At 37.6% G+C, this 20,198-nt stretch overlaps 1 protein-coding gene across 1 annotated transcript; it reads left to right on the forward strand.

Moving 5' to 3' along the window:
• Positions 1 to 2,731: 2,731 nt before the first annotated feature.
• On the forward strand, positions 2,732 to 12,574 carry LOC149830394 (beta-glucosidase 12-like). Its single transcript, XM_090015451.1, has 10 exons — positions 2,732 to 2,777; positions 4,364 to 4,441; positions 5,610 to 5,697; positions 6,415 to 6,667; positions 8,471 to 8,586; positions 9,128 to 9,348; positions 10,555 to 10,586; positions 10,819 to 10,921; positions 11,009 to 11,117; positions 12,406 to 12,574. Exons 1-10 carry the CDS (start codon positions 2,732 to 2,734, stop codon positions 12,572 to 12,574), a joined length of 1,215 nt encoding a protein of 404 aa, XP_089871577.1.
• Positions 12,575 to 20,198: the final 7,624 nt, after the last annotated feature.

Here is a 20,198-nt window from a genome sequence, read left to right on the forward strand (position 1 = left end):
GATAAATTCAATTGCCCAAGGATTGATATGATCATGGGGATGTTGAAAGCTAACAGAACTTGGAAATGATAAAGCAATTGTCAGGTTCCATGAGTAACTATATATTCTGTAACTGGTTGGGGTCTGCCTAATCCCAGTTTGCTATTTAAAAAAAAATACCTCAATAATGAGTTTGTTTTTTATTTTTATGGCAAAATAAAAACCCTCAATCAGAACCGGTCACTTAAGGGTCCGCCTCTCTGTGAGGTAAAACTCTGAGTTGAGGACACGACCACCAGGCCTTACGTGCTCCAACAGTGATAAAGCAAAGGCATCCCCCATGCACCAGCAGGATTCGATCTTGGGCCTTCAACTTTTCAAAACTTACACACGGTCCTGAATTTTGACATTTATCTGACAATTGAGTAATGAATAGTTTGTAAGTGACACAGATATCGGTGAGGATTTTCCTAGGTCATAAAATAATAATAATAATAATAATAAAGAATAGTTTGTCCACGTGATAAGGATATTGTAAACTTTTATCTACCCTCATAAAATTATATGCATTACACTTGTTAAAACTCTATAAATATGCATGTGAGCACCATCTCTAGAGTACAAACTCACCAGAAGTTTCGAAAATGTCATCCAATTTCTCCTCCTTGCTATTGTCATTACTTTTCTTCTTCTACTATCCACTTAATATTGCAGCCCATGATGCTTCAAACGTCTCAAAGCTTAACAGGGAGAGTTTTCCACCGGGTTTCATTTTTGGAACTGCATCTGCAGCATACCAGGTTTCACAATCTTTTCTTTGTTGTTTTACTTAATTTCATCATTTTCATGAACTGTGTTCTTGATCGAGTATAAAAGCATGGTGGGTTCAGTATGAAGGAGCTGCAGATGAAGGTGGGAGAGGTCCTAGCATTTGGGACACTTTTACCCATAAGTATCCTGGTATGTGTGCATGTAGCCTCTTTCTTCACTAGTGCAATTAACCCCACAACCATGTATGTCACGTCATGTGCACTTGCAAGCGTAAATTCTTAATTTGGCTCAAGTTGGTTTTGCTTATGGATGTGTTGTGTGTCTTTGTGCAGAGAAGATCGCTGATAGATCAAATGGCGATGTAGCTGTAGATCAATATCATCGTTACAAGGTTTACTAGATTGATTGAAAGGAAACAAGAATTTTGGTTTTATTTATTTGGCTTATCTTCAATTTGTGTGTGTATGGATCAGATCAAGTCGTATGTATGCTCACCATTGTGGCCAGCGGGGTGGTTGTGAAGGTGTCGAGTTGAAGACCCCAGATCAAACCCCTCTGGCACATGGGTGTCCCTATCTTTCAGAGGTGGGCCAAGTAAGGCAGGGTGGTCACGAGGCCCCACCCAGAATTTTTCCACGCTTCGGCAAGGATTCCTTGTCATAAAAGAAAGTCATATGCCATATCATTCAAAATGGGTGATATTAAGTTGTCACCGTCCATCGCCCTCATTGTCACCATCCATTATAGCAACCGTCAGCCCCCAAACTCCTGATTGTTACAATGTAAAGTGAAAGATGTCATATCTCCACAAAAAAAAATGTCTATAAGACATTATCACACCTGATCTAGCTTGAATGTGGTGTGTGTTCACGTGTGCATGTCCGTATTTGTACGTACACTGTGGAGCTCAGTTCCGTTTCACTCATCCCCTATGTCATCACCCAGAATTGTAGCCATTTTTTATTTTATCTCAAAAAAAAAAATCGTTGCCCCCCCCCCCCCCCCCTCACATGAATCCTAGCTACGCCCCTGCCAGGGCCCAAGTTTACCAACAAGTTGGAATCACTTTCACATTTTTGCAACAATTCTTCGGATGTATTGGCGAGTGATCTGAAATGAATGGGAAACATTTTTTTAGATAACCGAGGAAACCACCCCTTCATTCACTCGCGAGTAGGGATGGCAGTGGACCGGGGGAAAGCGGGGCCCTGCCTCGCCCCGTTTGGACCGGGGATGAAGGGTATGAAACAGGGATGGAGGCGGGGACGAAGGTTAAAATCCATCCCCGTCCGGGGGTGGAGGCGGGGATGGATGTGCACTTTTCCCCGCCCCGCCCCGCCCCGTCCCCGCCACGATCCCAGCCTCATCCCCGCCCCAACCCCGCCCCGACCACTTTTCCCCGCAATATCCCCGCCCCGCCCCGCCTCATCCCCGTTTGAACCGGGGATGGAGGACATGAAACAGGGATGAAGGCGGGGGTGGAGGATAAAATCCATCTCCGCCAAGGAGGCGGGGCGGGGGTGGAGGATAAAATCTTGAGGCGGGGCGGGGGTGGAGACCTTGTCCCCCGCCCTGCCTCGCCCCACTGCCATCCCTACTCGCGAGCTTAATTATTGGTGTAAAAATCCTCCAAGTCCCCCATGCCCACCAGGGAGCACGCCTAGCTTTGGCCTCACGGCAAGGAACATGCACCTGAGAGGTTCACAAGTCAGTACCCCTGCCAGATGAGCCGAGCCTTGGTGGGCTAAGTGGGTGAGAAACATAATCATGTTTACTTAAAAACAGATTTGTGTCCCTAATGGTTACAAATGACTTTGCTGGGACTCTAGTGGTTGCACATATATATGTAGTAGTCTTTTATAGCATTAGCTGTAGCTCATTTGAAGGATCACGTAATGACCTTCTTGAACTGGCATGTTTCTGTAGTTTCAATTTATGCTTTGATTTTCAGGAGGACATCAAATTGATGAAAGACATAGGGATGGATGCTTACCGATTCTCTATCTCTTGGAGCAGAATATTACCAAGTAAGCAACATTAAACTGACAACTAATTTGAACAAAAACTGAAAGGTGCTCCATGGTTGTGGTCCATGCATTTAGAGAGAAGGTGGTTTGTCTGGACAGGTTTGACCCAGACCCGACTCATACCAAACCCTATAGGGTCAGGGTTCGTGGTAAAGAAGGAGGTCCGATTAGAAATCAGGCCATACCCAAAGGACCTGTTCAATATATGAATCCTGGTATAGTATGTGAAATTTCATACCAGACCTAGGTTCGACCCGAGCTCCGATTAAAACCCATAATTCTTTTAAGATAAAAAATATTATTCTACTGGTTATGAACTAAGCCTAGTTCATGTAATCCTTATAGGACTCAGGTATGGTTTTTCTAAATGGACCAGATCGGACCCACTACTAACACCTCAAAGTCAGATCTGGGTTCAGACCACTTGGGTTCAGACCACTTGGGTCCAGACCAGATCCGACCCATTGACACCCCTACATGAGATTGGCCACGAAAATGCAAGGTATGTGACATGAGATCCTTTGATCTCATCGCAAAGAGGGTACATAATCATGAAATTATGAGGTCAAGGGTGTCAACTGTCATTACCAAAAATTACTTTATGATTAAGCCATCAGGTAGCCAATGTTTAATGACAATGAACAAGCTAAACATGAACAATGAGTGCTCAGCTTGTCTTGGTTGGTATGTGCTCGTTAACTAGTAATAAATATATTTACATATATTTTACGTTATAGAGTGCAGACGGTTGAAGTTTGGCTTGCAAGAAATAAGTACAAAGTTAAAATTCAATCGCTTACATCTTTGAGAAGAAGTATTTATTTTGTTAGTGAGTCGGTTTGTGCTTGGCTAAGTATTTTAGAGTCCAATTTCTATTATTTTCCATTTTAAAAGTATATGTTTTCCATGAACCAGCTAGCTCGAGCTCGGCTCGGCTCGGCTCGGCTCAGCTCACTACTAGAATATTGAGGGAAGGCTAAACACCCCCCATATTTGGTTTGTTCAGCTCATTTACCAGCCCCATTTTCAACGGCCATATATGTTTCGTCTTGAAAGCTCAATTGATTCAAATGGTGATATCTCATCACCTCAATCTGTGGATTGTGACGTTCTGCTGTTGTAAGGAACTGTTATCAATGACATATTTTTCTATCAAAAAAAGATGCAGTACTTCTACATGTTTAACATAGGGCTGTCTTTAACACTAATGCTGTTAGTAATTAATGTTAGACCATTGTAATAGTTTTTCAATCACTCTTGATGAAGGGACTGCAACTAGATTTCCGCCTCTCAGTTTTATTCCATCACAATATCCACAATAATGCAAATGTACTAATAATTAACAATTTTTCATCGATAAATGTACACAAATCTCAATGAAAACTCAATTAATTGGAAATTCGAAGGTTTCTAGTTGGTCTTATCTATTTAAACAATGTGGAAAGACCATTAACTTGATCAATAGCGCAGCTTTCGCTATCACTAAACACCTAAATTGACCCACTGATAAATTAAAATCTCACGTTTTATTGTTGGAAGTATACTATTAATTAATATTGTTTATTTACTTGCATTTGTTTTGTCAGATGGCAAGATAAGTGGTGGAGTAAACAAGGTGGGGATCGCCTACTACAACAACCTTATCAATAACCTTCTCTCTAAAGGTCATCTCTCTCTCTCTTGATGTATATATATATATATATATGGTTACTAGAATATGAGAACTATATTGTGAATTGAACTAAGCATTTTCGATGCATTTTTTTGCAAATCCGACCCTGCAAGTGTGTTCAGCATTGGCCATTTGCTAGTAATCATGCTTATGCATCACAATCGGATTATTCATGTGTGATATCTTTAAAACCAAGCATGTAGATCATATCTGTGCAGATTTAAGAAAACAAAAAACAAAAAAAACCAAGAAAATCTTGGTTCACATTCTAGTTCTAAAAAAAAAAACAAAAAACATTCATTCCTGATCAGCAAGGTCCCCATTCACTGTCCTAAGGATCCACCAGGGTTATTGTTGGATGGTCCAATTCTTATTCATGAATTTCTTTATCAGGATTTATTTGGCAAAAAAGAAACTCGTGATAAATTAAAAAATTTGTTTTCCAGGAAAGATTTTCAAGTAACAGCCGATATTTGTGACTATGGTCCAAGTAGAGATGGATCTCTATTTGTGACACTACATTTTCCTGCACAATGGTGTCCCATTAACTTACAGAAATCATTTAATCAGATGAACCATATTGGTTCAAGATCAACAATCCAGTCTTAATATGAAACTACCTTTCATGTGCCTCTAGATGCCAATTGTTGGTATATAAAACATACATGCACATGTCACCCCATTTGGCTTTTTTCTTTTTTTCTCTTTAGCCGAATCGAAATTTATTGAACATGGGAAGAATTAAGCACAGAATGTGTGTGACAAGGCAAGGTGATGAGAGATTACCTTGCAAACCAATAAGAATAAGAGACAAAAAAGCACAGTGCGCAGCAGCAGACAGAAGGCCACAAGCAGGGTTCCATTCCTTTTTTTTTTAGCTCAGCAATTCAAATTATTCTTTTACTTGTGCATTGTAGTTGTCTTCGAAAAGTTTTAATCTTTTACTTGTGCATTGTCATTGGAAAATTTTTATTCTTTCATGTGCATGTTAGGGGTGTTCTGGTGTCGGTGGCCCCCCCACCAAACATTGGATCTGCTTCGGTGTGTGTGTGTGTGTGTGTGTGTGTGTGTGTGTGAGAGAGAGAGAGAGAGAGAGAGAGAGAGAGAGAGAGAGATTGTTGATTACCAACTAATTTAAAAAATGATTGTTGTATGGTTAGGATTGAAGCCTTATGTGACACTTTTCCATTGGGATACACCTCAAGCCTTGGAGAGTGAATATGGTGGATTTCTGAATGCCAAGATTGTGTAAGTTCCTTGATTCCCTTTTTCATATTGGAAAACAACCTACTTCTCATGTTTGACGAACTAGCCTTACTCAACCCAACTTGTGAAATTAAGTTCACCATCATTGCCTTCACAAAATAAATGAACGTATGAAAGTTTGCATGAGTCCCTGAAATCAAGTCTATTTTTCTGTTGGAAAGAATTGCAACCCGTTTCTATAGTGGATGGGTAAGAGAAAAGTCTTAAACATGCGAAAAAAAGTTTTCATATAAAGCCAGTGCTTCATGTTCATTTAAGAAAACCATTTGGTAAATAAGCCCCCATTATTTCCTTTTGTGTTTTTAACATTTACTTTTCAGATTTTTCCATGTTGAGATGCAATGCGAAATCACTATGCAAAGGGGGCAATTGTTTCTTACTCTTTCCTATGAAAGCGACCTTCTTTCACAGCAAAGATGGCCTCTTTCCTAAGTGGGCTAAATAAATCCATGAGAATTATGCGGTGGGGTTCACGTAATAAATGCAAAGAGAACTATGTTGATCTAGTAAATCAATCATGCCGAACACATCTGTGGGGTCAGAATTCCGAAAAAACACCGAAAATCTGATAAAATATTTCTTAGTGGGTAGGTTTGGTAGGTTTTCTAGTGGGTAGGTTTTCATTTTCCTGTATGTATATATATGTATATCAAAAAGTGATTAGAGGGGATGTTTTTGTTTTGTTTTGTTGCTGTGCAGTGAGGATTACAAGAACTATGTTGATCTATGCTTTAGAGAGTTTGGAGATAGAGTAAAACACTGGATTACTCTCAATGAACCTTATTCATATGCGTATGGTGGCTATGATCTTGGCATTTTGGCACCAGGGAGATGCACCAAGGTCCTGGGCAATTGCACTGCCGGGAATTCAGGAACAGAGCCATATATTGTTGCTCATAATTTGCTCTTGGCGCATGCTCATGCAGTGAAAGTCTACAAATACAAGTACCAGGTATCACCTGACTCTTCTTACATCTCTTCTACTAAAGCATTCTTTACTGCTAGTGTTAATTGGGAGTATTGTACCCTTTGAAATCACAGGAAATCATTCCTACAAAAAGCATCTAGAAACAATCACAATTATTCCAAATATCTTGTCTAGGTATGCATAAAAAAAAGAGGGCAGATCACCACCGCAGGGGTGGCCAGTAGGGTGGTTGTGAAGGTGCCGCCGGAATCAAACCTCTCTGGCACACGGGTATATCCGTACCTTTCAAAGGTGTGCCACTTAATACAGGGTGGTCACAGGTAGGAGTGTCAACTGGTGGGGTTTGGTCCGGACCCAGGTAAAACCAGATTTGGACTCTATTTTTGGGTATGGTATCGGATCAGTACTCAGGCCTAATTGGGTCCACTATAAGAGAAACCATACCCAGACCAATAAGAACCCCATGAACCAGACCCAGACCATACCTGGTAAAATAATACTTTTTATCATTTTTTCATTGAAAATTTGCTGGTCTTAATCCGAACTTGAGTCGGGCCCGGGTCTGGTATAAAATTTCACAAACTATACCCAGATTCATGTATTAATCGGACATTTGGGTCCAGACCCTGGTCTTAATCGGGTCTTCTTAACTGAAATGTGAGAACTAAAAATATGAGCATTTTCAATGCTTTTTTTGCACATCCATTAATGTAGATGTTTTCTGCATGGTAAATTTGCTAGGAATGAACTATTAGATAGTGTTTTTTCAATAAAAATGTGATTTTTGAATGCATGAAGATTATGAGCTGTTGATTTTAAAGCCTTAAAAAATTCGTTTATGCATCAATCATATGATTTAAGAGCTGGTCCTTAAAACCAAGCATGTATGTCACATCTTTATGGTTAGATTTAAGAGAAAAGAACAAAAAAATCTAAGAAAATCAAAGTTCTCTATATTCTAGTGACTCCACACAAATATACCCAAAGAGCCATTAAAATATAATATGACCCATCTGCTCACTATAAAAAGTCCTTTAGAGACTAATGGGACTGACAGTCTGTAATATGAGTAGGAATGGTCACGGCTATTGCAAAAACCTTCATCTCACGTAGAGTAAGGGGACCATTCCTAAAATAAATTAATTCACCATAGCTTTAAAAAATTTACTTTTCATTATCCATTTCAAAAGCACCCTTCAGAAGGGACATAACCATCTTAACATTGAAAATGGTAGGTGATCTTTTTGAAAAATGTACAAAAACAGGGATGGATTTGTCTGTAGGCCCGTAAGATGGAGATGATTATGGAACAAGAATTGTTGATGGATACTAGCGTTATGTAGCATTTATAGCAAAACCCATGCTTGTAAGAGGTTTTTCTTTGCAAATTAAGAAGTATTGGTAACACATCAACTTGTGAATGTCACCGAGTTGACAAAACATCACAAGGTCCAAACCCACTGGTGGTGTCATTGCTAAAAGGTCAAAGCTGGGTATATTCTCCGGTGGGCACCAGGGACCTCAAGGGTTTTACCAACTGGAGGCCAGCCAAATGTGCAGTCGGTGATGGGGTTTTTTTCTCTTGAATTATTAAAAAAAATAAATCAATCTCACTAGATGGCTGAGAATTTTTTTTTTTAAATACCAATAAAAAAATGCAATAAGAGATGAAGAATTAGGTATGGAAAATGTAAGGCATGATAAGCTTTCCCCTTGCAAACTGTATGAAAAACAAGCAAATGGAACAAAAACAATAGAGCACATTGAAATGAACAAAGAACAGCTCCAAGTTTGCTCTCCTGATAAGTTATGCTCACCTTTGTGCAGAAACCGCAAAAGGGAGAAATAGGGATTACATTGGTGTCGCACTGGTTTATACCATATTCGCCTTCAACATCCAATGCAAATGCAGCACAGCGAGAACTTGACTTTATGTTAGGATGGTGAGTGAATCTCTCTCTCTCTCTCTCTCTCTCTCTCTCTCTCTCTCTCTCTCTCTCTCTCATGCAGGGAACAAGCAAAATGTATCCGAGTCGGTCTGATTTCTGAAACATGGCTTGGAACATTGAGAATCTGCATAGTCTACACCTTATGTATGGTTAGAAAGAACCAATTCCTATCTCTCTCTCTCTATATATATACTGGGGGCTCCACGTGGTTGGTAGGAGCTGTCAGTGCACGTCTCCTTGTGGTGGGATGTTGCAGGTTCAAACCCAGTGGTTCGTTGAATAATAATTGATGGGGTCTGCCTAACCCCATCTTGCCTTTCAATATATATGTGTGTGAGTGTGTGTGTGTGTGTGTGTGTGCGCGTGTGTTTGTGTGAAATGATGACTAGAAACACTTTGGGATTGACTTGACCAAATTTGTCTTGATTGGTAAAGCATATGTAGCCATTTACAAAGCAAATAAACTTTACCTAGTTAAGATTGATCGAAGAAATTTTTTACTTTATGTTTTTACATGATTTTTGAATTTTGGTAGGTTTATGGATCCACTGACTAAGGGTGACTATCCAAGAAGCATGCGGCTACTGGTGAAAAAACGTCTCCCTAGATTCACAGAAGAAGAGGCACAACTTGTAAAAGGGTCTTATGATTTCATTGGATTGAACTACTACACAACCTACTATGCTTCAGACTACCCCTCAAATTATACTGTCATTGCTCCTAGATACACCACTGATTCAAGAGTTAATACTACAGGTATGCATATAACATATGTAGTAGACAATATACAGAATCATGCAATGGTGATGGTGATACTCATTCTAAAGGGCATTAATTAGTTTTTCAACAACAGGTATATTAACCAAGCCTCAAATCATTGTATCAGGATTTTTTCGGCAAAGATTAAATCTCAGATAGAAAGAATTTTTCCTTTAGATTACTTTAGAAAATGTGATCATATTAAACCAAAAAATAAAGAAAATCTATTAAAGTATAAGCAAAAATAAAAACAAACTAAAAAAACTTTTGTGTTTTTTTGGCATTAATGTCATTATGAATAGTACTTTAAAAATAGGTGATGTTAATTTTGGAAAACATCACAAGTTTTTTTTTTATTTTATCACTTTTAGAAATATTGCATTGTGATCGTGACAAAACATTACAATAAAATTATGATAATTTAAAGATCATGAATGTTAATTTTGTCTTTTTTTCTAGGAAAAGGAAAAGAGGTGTTATTAATAAGAATAATAGAAGGAAGAAATTACAGGGTTGATAACAGAGGGTAAACTTTAAACATGGGTTTTAACCAAACAACATCATCTCCTATCTAACAAAGGACATCATATGAAACACATCGATGTTAGTTACACAGTTTGAATCACTTAATATCTTTGTTTTTAACGTAAACCAGGTTGGATGCACATTTAGGTCAACTTTTCTTATTTTGAGGTGTTGCATGTGCATATCAATATATTCTTTTCATGCATAGTTGTGCAATAATTTATATGAATATTCATGCATCATTCCATTGGTAGCCCATGCTATTGAATGGTTCAATTATATTCCAATTAAATATGCCCAACTCATGGTTAAAAGAACAATCTACCTATTACTAATTCTGCCAATTAGGTTCCACTATAACAATATAACAAACGAATTTCAATATGCAATCATTTATTTGAAAAAAAATGATATGCAACTAAATCATTGGCATCCCAACAAGAGTAAATCCAGTACTCAAGACTGACAACCTAGCAAAGTACTTGGTCCCAGCAAATAGCTGCCACATGTCTTGGGGCTGGGGCCCACTGTCCCCTAGGGCGTGTGCCTATTAATATTAAGCACCTCAGCCACAACTTAAACATGTGGACATGCCCTAGATCTAGTTAGTATATACAAACATTATCTATCTACTCTCATGTACTCACATTTGAAAACTCTTGGATTTCTCTGTGGCAGGTATAAGGAATGGTGTGGCCATTGGTCCTCTGGTATGATTTCAACCAACAATATATGCAACAATTATTTATACCATATGGCCCATTATCTCATCATCATTAATAAAATTTGAAAATACCTTCAGTTCTCACTTTGATCATTCATTTAGATGTTGCAAATCTACTTGCTTGATCATTCAATTAGATTTTGCAAATCTATTTTCAATTTTAATGTTGAGTAGCTAGTGAAAATTGTGTTCACACTTTGGGGGATATTACTGTACAGGCGGCTTCCACTTGGCTCTATATGTACCCTAAGGGAATAGAGCAACTGCTGCTCTATGTCAACAAAAGATACAACAGCCCAAAAATATTCATTACAGAAAATGGTTGGTTATTTTCTTTCAACCCTTCTTAGGATATTGGGCAATTGGAGATTCAGTTTCCCTTACACTCTTTTTTTATAATGTTCACAGGTTTCTCAGAGGCCAAGAACGATAGTCTAACTCTAAGGGAAGCACTCAAGGACCCAATAAGAATTGAATATTACTCTAAACATCTTTATTATTTACATGAGGCTATAAGGTAAAACAGAGATACATGTTTCTTTTTCTATCTTTTCTCTCTCTCACTATATATATATATATATATATATATATATATATATATATATATATATATATATATAACCTTAAGTTTCATTGTGAAACCCAAGTGCGATGTTTTACATTGTCAATTACATTTAGAATGTGACTACTCATGTGTGGATCAACACCACCATGAAGTTTCATGTCTAACAAAAAATTTCATTGTGCTTTTCTTGTTTGATATGCTATATATGCAAGGGCTTAGTTTAAGGCTTTAAGGTTATTGATTGGCTGAGCTAAGTAGCTGTTCTCTTAAAATTGCTTCAAATATTGACTTTTCTTGATTTGCTTGGACTTGGCTTGGACCAGGTCTGATAGGATGCTTATCTATGCCCTTGATCAAATCTTTACATGTTGCCAATGATGATCAAGGATATGATCCATTTCAATTCATGTTCAATGTTTGGTCAAGTAAAGGCCAATGGTTGAAGGCTATTTCTTGGATATCCATAACATGAAATTTCAATTGGATTGTCTAGTGAAGATAGTTGGCCTCAATCAGTTAAAAGCAGGGAAATCATTGGCGATTCATATATAAAATGAGAATAAGACAGAATTATTAGAGAAAATTTAAACAAGTTATAGACATGCATAGATTTTTGTAAAGCCTCTAACCTATATACTCATCGAAATACCGGTGTATATTCTAGTAAATGTCCACCTAACTGGGGTCAAATTCTTCTGGCCACTAATATAAGAGTTGGTACGCTATTTTATAATATAATGAATGTTCTAATCAAAGGGAGCTTCTGAAACACATCAACGATTTTTTTTTGGAGCAACTTCAAATAATACTATGAGAGGAAATTATGATTTAAGCCTATAACTATCACACACACACACACACACACACACACACACACACACATGGCCAAAGCTCATGTTTGGTTGCCATAAGAGATAAAAAATTGTAGCTAAAGAAATTTGCCAACCGTTCAAGCTTAGCTTAGGACAAGTTTCTTAATTACACAAAATTATGAATAGCATTTGAAAGGTAATGCTCTATTGAGATTAACTAGCAGTTACTCTTTTAATGGACTGAAAACCACATCCCAAATTATACACAGTTATACATTATCTTTGGATCTAAATGAATGAAATGTTACAAAGGATGAATAAAGGGCATGATGGAATATCTTGGCTTAACTGTTGGGATAGTCAAATGTTCAGTAATGTTTAATCTCCATGCATAGTAATTTGCTTTGTGATCGTGATCTATTTTACAGGAAAGGAGTGAACGTAAGGGGATTCTTCGCATGGTCCTTGCTTGATAATTTTGAGTGGAACTCTGGCTACACGATTCGATTTGGACTAGTTTTTATCGACTACAATAATGGATTGAAGAGGCATCCCAAGCTTTCAGCATACTGGTTCCATAAGTTTCTCCAAGAATAAGAACCAGTCACGTGCACTAGTTATGTACTAAAATAATGTATGCACAGAACAGTATTATCCTGTCCGGCGTACTAGTCAATAAACTCTCTCTCTTTTGTTTGAAGTTGAGCTTGTGAGTGGTATGTGCATTGTGAATTCTTGCAATTATAAATATATATATATAATGGTTAATATTTGCTGCTATTAAATGCAGAACTTTTGATTTGGAAATCATAGGTTCAAGCTTTATCAATTCAATTTAAATCAAACTTTGAATCGTGTTATTTCAATTTAAGAATGTGACTTTTTAAGTCGTGAAATTTTAGTGCAATGTGCACCATTGATTTTTTAAGCCAATAAAATCTGACATGTAATCACATGATTCAATACCACTAAGGTGGTATCCCATGTGGTAAGCAGGGTCCTGTGTCAAGATGAAGGCCCAGGATCTAATCCCTCTGCCACATGGTAACCCCAGCTTACCTTTAAAAAAAAAAGAATCACATGATTCAAAACTCATTTGTACTAAAAAAAACTTTTTAGTCACATCCATAAGGTCTGATCCACAAAAAAAATCTAAAGAATATGAAAGAAGGTGATTTATACTCAATAGTTTTGTCCCTTCAGTGGCATCAAATATATTGCTATAAAAGTTTTGATGGATAAGGTATAAAGGAATTGAATCTGGCTCTACTATACACAGACCCCGTCAAAATCTAATTCAGATTTCTTGACTGAAATGAGCAATCGTATTCAGTAGCATGGTCCATTTCTTTTTCTTTCTCTTTTTTTTTTTTGGCATCAGCAAAGTTGGCATTATTTGAGAAATGCATTTAATCAATATCCTATACGTGGAATCCTAAATTAAATTATGGAAAAAAGGTTGTTTCCTGAACATGGTACGAGTAGTCTTGTCTTCAGGAAGACATGCCAAGGAATACAAGAGGGTGGTGTATGTTCCCTCTGGATGATTCACTGAATCCCACGTCTATGTTCGGGGCTTTGAATGAGCACCACGTATACAAGCACATGGGGCTCGTATTCCCGTGTATGTTGACATAACTTTGCATCGGACTCTGGTGTTGTTGCAAAGACTTAAGTACCCTTTCTTGCTATTCTTCTCATAAAGTGATGGTTTGAGAAAATGACAAAAATGCCCTTCATTCAAAAAAGAAAAAACAAACAGTTCAAAAAAAGGACAAACATGTCCTCCATCCAGAAAGTCGAGGATGATGTTGACTCTTCAAAGTCTTCTTCTTCTTTCTCCGTAAAACACTGTAAAACCCTCTCTCTCTCTAGAGAAGAAATCAAGGGAGGATTCTTGAAAAGACTTAAGTGCCCCAAAGATAATTATTTAAGACCCAGTCTTTGCACTGCAGGATTATCCAAGAAAGAAATCTCCCCTGGAGGAGGCCATGAACATCAACACTCTCACTCTCTCTCTCCCTTCTCTTTCTGCTTCTGTGCACATCCAGCAGAAGATCCTACATTGCTCCATCAAGCACCGACTGACCTGCATATTGACTATTGTGGAGCCTGATTCAGAGTTTTTACTCTTACAAGAGGAGGGTTTGGGGGCTCCTCCCAGCGTGGGTAGCATCATTCAACTAAATGAGTTGTAGATCCTGATTCAGAGTTTTTACCCTTATAAGAGAGGGGTAAAACCTCATCTCACTCTCTCTCCCTTCTCTCTCTACTTCTGTGCACATCCAACAAACGATCCAACATTTCTCCATCAAACACCGACTCACCTGCACAGTGACTGTAGCATCGTTCAACTTGATGAGTTGTGGAGCCTGATTTAGAGTTTTTGCCCTTACAAGAGGGGGGTTTGGGGGCTCTTTCCAGCGTGGGTAGCATCATTCAACTTGAAGAGTTGTGGAGTCTGATTCAAAGTTTTTACCCATTCATGTTTTAAGGCATTAGATCTCATGTTTGAACATCCACGCATGTGCAGTTTGTTTTCATCATGTTCAGTTGCTTTCTAGATTATACTTTGAATTCTGGTGCATTTTAGATCTATCAATTTGTATGTAACCAGAGCTTATTTTAATCTGAATTTTTTACTGCAACTTCATGTATATGTCTTCATGCTCTCCACCAAAAATCAGATCATTCTGAGTTTGTTTGACCCACTTTAAAAATCAAGATTCAGAACCTGTTATTTTGCACCGTCAAGATTTTAGCAGAATCAGGACCAACTTGCGGGAGTGATTTCTCCCTAACCAAAGATGATCTTTCCAATCCGTAAAATAGGTTGTTTTATAAATTGAATCTAGTTTGTTCATACCAAATTTCAGCGATTTCTATGATGTTTTCATACCGGTTTTGGGTCAAAAACCATAACCCTGTCACCCTGTGTTATTTTAATGGCTCAGATTTTGATCCATTTTGTTTGAATTTTTTTTCCCTAATGGGAGATATTTTTTCAATTCTGTAAAACGGGTTTTCTTCGTTTATGTGTCTAGTTCATCCCTGTAAATTTTCATAATTTTTCATGGTCAATTACTATTTTATTTTGATTAAATACCAGAACCTTGTATCCAGATTTTATAAATGTTCTGATTTTGGCCCCCATATCATGACTGTTGTAGCACTTCTTCAACAAATCGTTAATTGATTGACAATATTCTTCAGCAAATCATTGTTATGATTTTTTTGGGTCTCTAATGAGTCTCTACTATGATTTGTAGTATTTTTGGGTCTCCAACGAGCCTCACAATGATTTATAGTGTTGTCCGGTCTTTTAATTATGATTTATAGTATTTTGGGGTCTCCAACGAGCCCCACAGCGATTTGTAATATTTTTCGGTCTTTTAACTATGATTTATAGTGTTTTCGGGTCTCTAACAAGACCCACAACGATTTATAGTGTTGTTGGACCTCGCTATAGCGATTTGTAGTGTTTCTCGCTAAACACTACAGCGATTTGTGATACAAATCGCTATCCGAATCAGGACCAACTTGTCAGGGTCATATCTCCCTAACCAGAGATTGGATTTCAAATCCGTAAAAAGTGGTGTCTTCTTTATGAAGTCTAATTTATTCTTGTAAATTTTCAGTGATTTCTATGGTCATTTGATACCCCATTTGGATCTAAAACCAGACCCCTATCAGTTTGCCTTATTTGAATGACATAGGTTTTTATTTCATTTTGTAAGAGTCATATCTCCCCAACGGAAGATCATTTTCCAATTCCGTAAAAAGGGTTTTATTCCTCTATGTGTCTAGTTTATATCTGGAAAGTTTTATAACTTTCTGTGCTCATTTGATATTTCAAACCTGTTAAAAACTGAGACATGTTATTATTCCCTTTTAACTGAGTGGATGAAAGTTAATTATAACTTGTTGGAGACATGTCTCAGTTTTTAACAGGTTTGAAATATCAAAAGAGCATAGAAAGTTATAAAACTTTCCATATATAAACTAAACACATAGAGGAAGAAAACCCTTTTTACGGATTTGGAAAATGATCTTCTGTTGGGGAGATATGACTTTTACAAAATAAAATAAAAACCTATGTCACTCAAATAAGGCAGACTGATAGGGGTCTGGTTTTAGATCCAAATGGGGTATCAAATGACCATATAAATCACTGAAATTTACAAGAATAAAATAAACTTCATAACGAAGACACCACTTTTTACGGATTTGAAATCTGATCTCTGGTTAGGGAGATATGGCCCTGACAAGTTGGTCCTGATTCGGATAGCGATTTGTATCACAAATCGCTGTAGTGTTTAGCGAGAAACACTACAAATCGCTATAGTGAGATCCAGCAACACTATAAATTGCTGTGGGTCTCGTTAGAGACCCGAAAAGACTATAAATCATAGTTAAAAGACCGAAAAACACTACAAATCGCTGTGGGGCTCGTTGGAGACCTTAAAACACTATAAATCATAGTTAAAAGACCGGACAACACTATAAATCATTGTGAGGCTCGTTGGAGACCCAAAAATACTACAAATCATAGTAGAGACTCATTAGAGACCCAAAAAAATTATAACAACGATTTGCTGAAGAATATTGTCAATCAATTAGCGATTTGTTGAAGAAGTGCTACAACAGTCATGATATGGGGGCCAAAATCAAAACATTTATAAAATCTGGATACAAGGTTCTGGTATTTAATCAAAATAAAATAGTAATTGACCATGACAAATTTTAAAAATTTACATGAATGAACTAGACACATAAACGAAGAGAACCTGTTTTACATAATTGAAAAATAATCTCCCATTAGGGAAATAAAATTCAAACAAAATGGATCAAAAATCTGAGTCATTAAAATGACACAGGGTGACAGGGTTATGGTTTTTGACCCAAAACTGGTATGAAAACACCATAGAAATCGTTGAAATTTAGTATAAATAAACTAGATTTAATTTAGAAAATAACCCTTTTTACGGATTGGAAAGATCATCTCTGGTTAGGGAGAAATCACTCCCGCAAGTTGGTCCTGATTCTGCTAAAATCCTGACGGTGCAAAATAACAGGTTCTGAATCTCGATTTTTAAAGTGGGTCAAACAAACTCAGAATGATCTGATTTTTGGTGGAGAGCATGAAGACATATGCATGAAGTTGCAGTAAAAAATTTAGATTAAAATAAGCTCTGGTTACATACAAATCGATAGATCTAAAATGCATCAGAATTCAAAGTATAATCTAGAAAGCAACTGAACATGATGAAAGTAAACTGCACATGTGTGGATGTTTAAACATAAGATCTAATGCCTTAAAACATTAATGGGTAAAAACTTTGAATCAGACTCCACAACTCTTCAAGTTGAATGATGCTACACACGCTAAGAGGAGCCCTCAGACCCCCCTTCTGTAAGGGTAAAAACTCTGAATCAGACTCCACAACTCTTCAAGTTGAATAATGCTACCCACGCTGGGAGGAGCCCTCAGACCCCCCTTTTCTGTAAGGGTAAAAACTTTGAATCAGACTCCACAACTCTTCAAGTTGAATGATGCTACCCACGTTGGGAGAAGCCCCCAGACCCCTCTCCTATAACGGTAAAAACTCTGAATCAGGATCTACAACTCATTTAGTTGAATGATGCTACCCACGCTGGGATGAACCCCCAAACCCTCATCCTGTAAGGGTAAAAACTCTGAATCAGGCTCCACAATAGTCAATGTGCAGGTCAGCCGGTGCTTGATGGAGCAATGTAAGATCTTCTGTTGGATGTGTATAGAAGGAGAAATAGAAGGGAGAGAGAGAGTGAGAGGGTTGATGTTCATGACCTCCTCGAGGGGAGATTTCTTTCTCAGATAATCCTGCAGTGCAGAGACTGAGTCTTAAATAATCATCTTCGGGGCACTTAAGTCTTTACAACCACTCCTTTTCAAGAATCGTCATTTTTTTTTGCACCAATGGAAGAGAGGGTACTTAAGTCTTTGCAATCGCATCAAACTCCAACGCTAATTAATGCTGACAAACATGGGGATACGAGACACACATGCTTACATACGTGGTGCTCTTTGGGACCCCCGAACATGAGATGTAGCTAACTGCCCTGTTCGGGGGGGGGGGGACATATAACCTGCTTTGAAGGAATACCGACCCACCCATGGGTCGAAACAGAAACTGACCATCCGACCATTATGAATCATACTGTCCAAAATACTGCTCCATCCCCATGAAAAACCAGGATTTTTTTTACCTATACTAGACCTGACCCAAGGGCTATCCAAGTGTGCACCCACCTTCCATCCCCATCTTGGACATCAAAGCAAAGGTAGCATTCAGAATGTGCATATAATATTTTGGTCCACTCCTCAAGGCTCCAAAATTGCTCTCTCTACTAGATTCACTTGGTGATTTTTTTGATGGAATGTGATCAGGTGACATTGAAAATCATCACAAATGGTGATTTTTCAATATTCACCACATCTTAATTAGTGGTACAAAGCACCCTGATAGAGAACCCATTTGGGCTCCCTCAAGGTCCTGGTGGTACGGAAACGCCCTCAAGACAGGGATGTGTGGTGGATATTGAAAATTGCCACTGATGTTGATTTTCAATATCACCTGATCTGAGCGATTTAATCATTCCTGAATTGCAGCCTTTAAAGCTCATTTAGGACATGTTGCCCTCTCTCATGTGGTCGACGCTGATAAAATAACATCATATTTTTATCTGGTCTTAAATCTGAAGTTGAAGGGAGATGAAGCAATCTTCTGGTTATAAAGCCTTTTGCTGATCGGTTCAGCCAAATAAGATTCTAAAAAAGAGGTCCTTACCCTTCATTTTGTATGATTTTTTCATTCTTTATCTGATCAGGTTGAGAAATTAGCGTATTATAATTATAAACCTTCTGTTTCGGATCCTTCTAACATGCACTAATTGATATATCTTCTTGTTTATACGAGTATTTACTAGCATTTCTATAAAAAAAAAACACATTTTTAGGTTTTCAAACCTCTTTCTTTGTCGCAAGATGAGAATGTCTCTCTAGAGTTTGATTGCTCCAAAGGAACTGCCCTCTCTGTCTTACTAATGACACTTTTAAGGATTCTAAAAAACATCATCTACTAAACTGAATAGGATGTGAACCAAATTATCTAACACCAATCAACTAACCATAGGTAACATGGACTCACTCAATTCCTCCAAACTGTTAGCAGCATGTTACTTGGAGCCATATTTGGCTGCTTCAAAATGAAGCTTTTTTTTAGTGTGCCATCCCAAACTTGCAGGAAATTCAGAGCAGAATGTGCAGGGAACTCAGTGAGGCAACCCTTGCAGCAGTTCATTTGTAATTTCAGAGTGATATAACGTGGGAAAGTTTTTTTTGTTTTTTTATTCTTGGGTTTCTTCTGGTTCTTTGTAAACCGAATATATTCTGTAAGTCTCGAAAAACTGCAGGGTAAGTAAAACTACAGTGTAAGCATGTATATCTGTAAATTTTGACAGAAAATATATATATATATATATATATATATATATATATATATATATATATATATATATATATATTTTCTCAAAAAAATTCCTCCAAATTGTTTCGAATTTTTGTAACCAAGGGGACACAAACTAACTTTTAATTAGACTATCAGAAAAAATGGTAGAATTTATATATCTGAATGGTAATTGTTCTTCATTCCAACAGAATAAATTTTTTATTTGCAAAACCCAGGCCACGGAGAGCTTCAAATGAATATAAGTCGACTTCTCTTTAATCACCATCAATCTAGATGCCCTCTCAAAGTGCTCAAAAATTTGCTAGAAATGTTCAACCAAATTTTGGAGTCCTGGGAAAAGAAGAGTGCATCATCATCAGCATATGAGACATGGCTCCGAAAAAAGGTCTGAATTCACACCAAGCGATCTCTTTTCTCATTTCTAAAAGAAAATATTACACAGAAATGAATTCAACCAATATCCTATATATAGAATCCTAAATTAAATTATAGTAAAAGGTTGTTTCTTCAGCATGGTAGGAGTAGCCCTCTCTTCAAGAAGACACACTAAGGAGTAACAACCCACCCATGGTTCGAACCATAAATTAAACATCCGACCATTATGAATCTTCCATTGAGCTCCTTAATCAATAATAGTCATAGTGTTCAAAATATTGTTCCAACCCCATGAAAACCGGCCTCAAGGGGGGTTAGCTTAGTGGGGTGGGGCC

This window comes from Nuphar pumila, chromosome 8, assembly GCF_984573655.1.
Source record: "Nuphar pumila chromosome 8, dmNupPumi1.hap1.1, whole genome shotgun sequence".
Taxonomy (NCBI): Eukaryota; Viridiplantae; Streptophyta; class Magnoliopsida; order Nymphaeales; family Nymphaeaceae; genus Nuphar; species Nuphar pumila.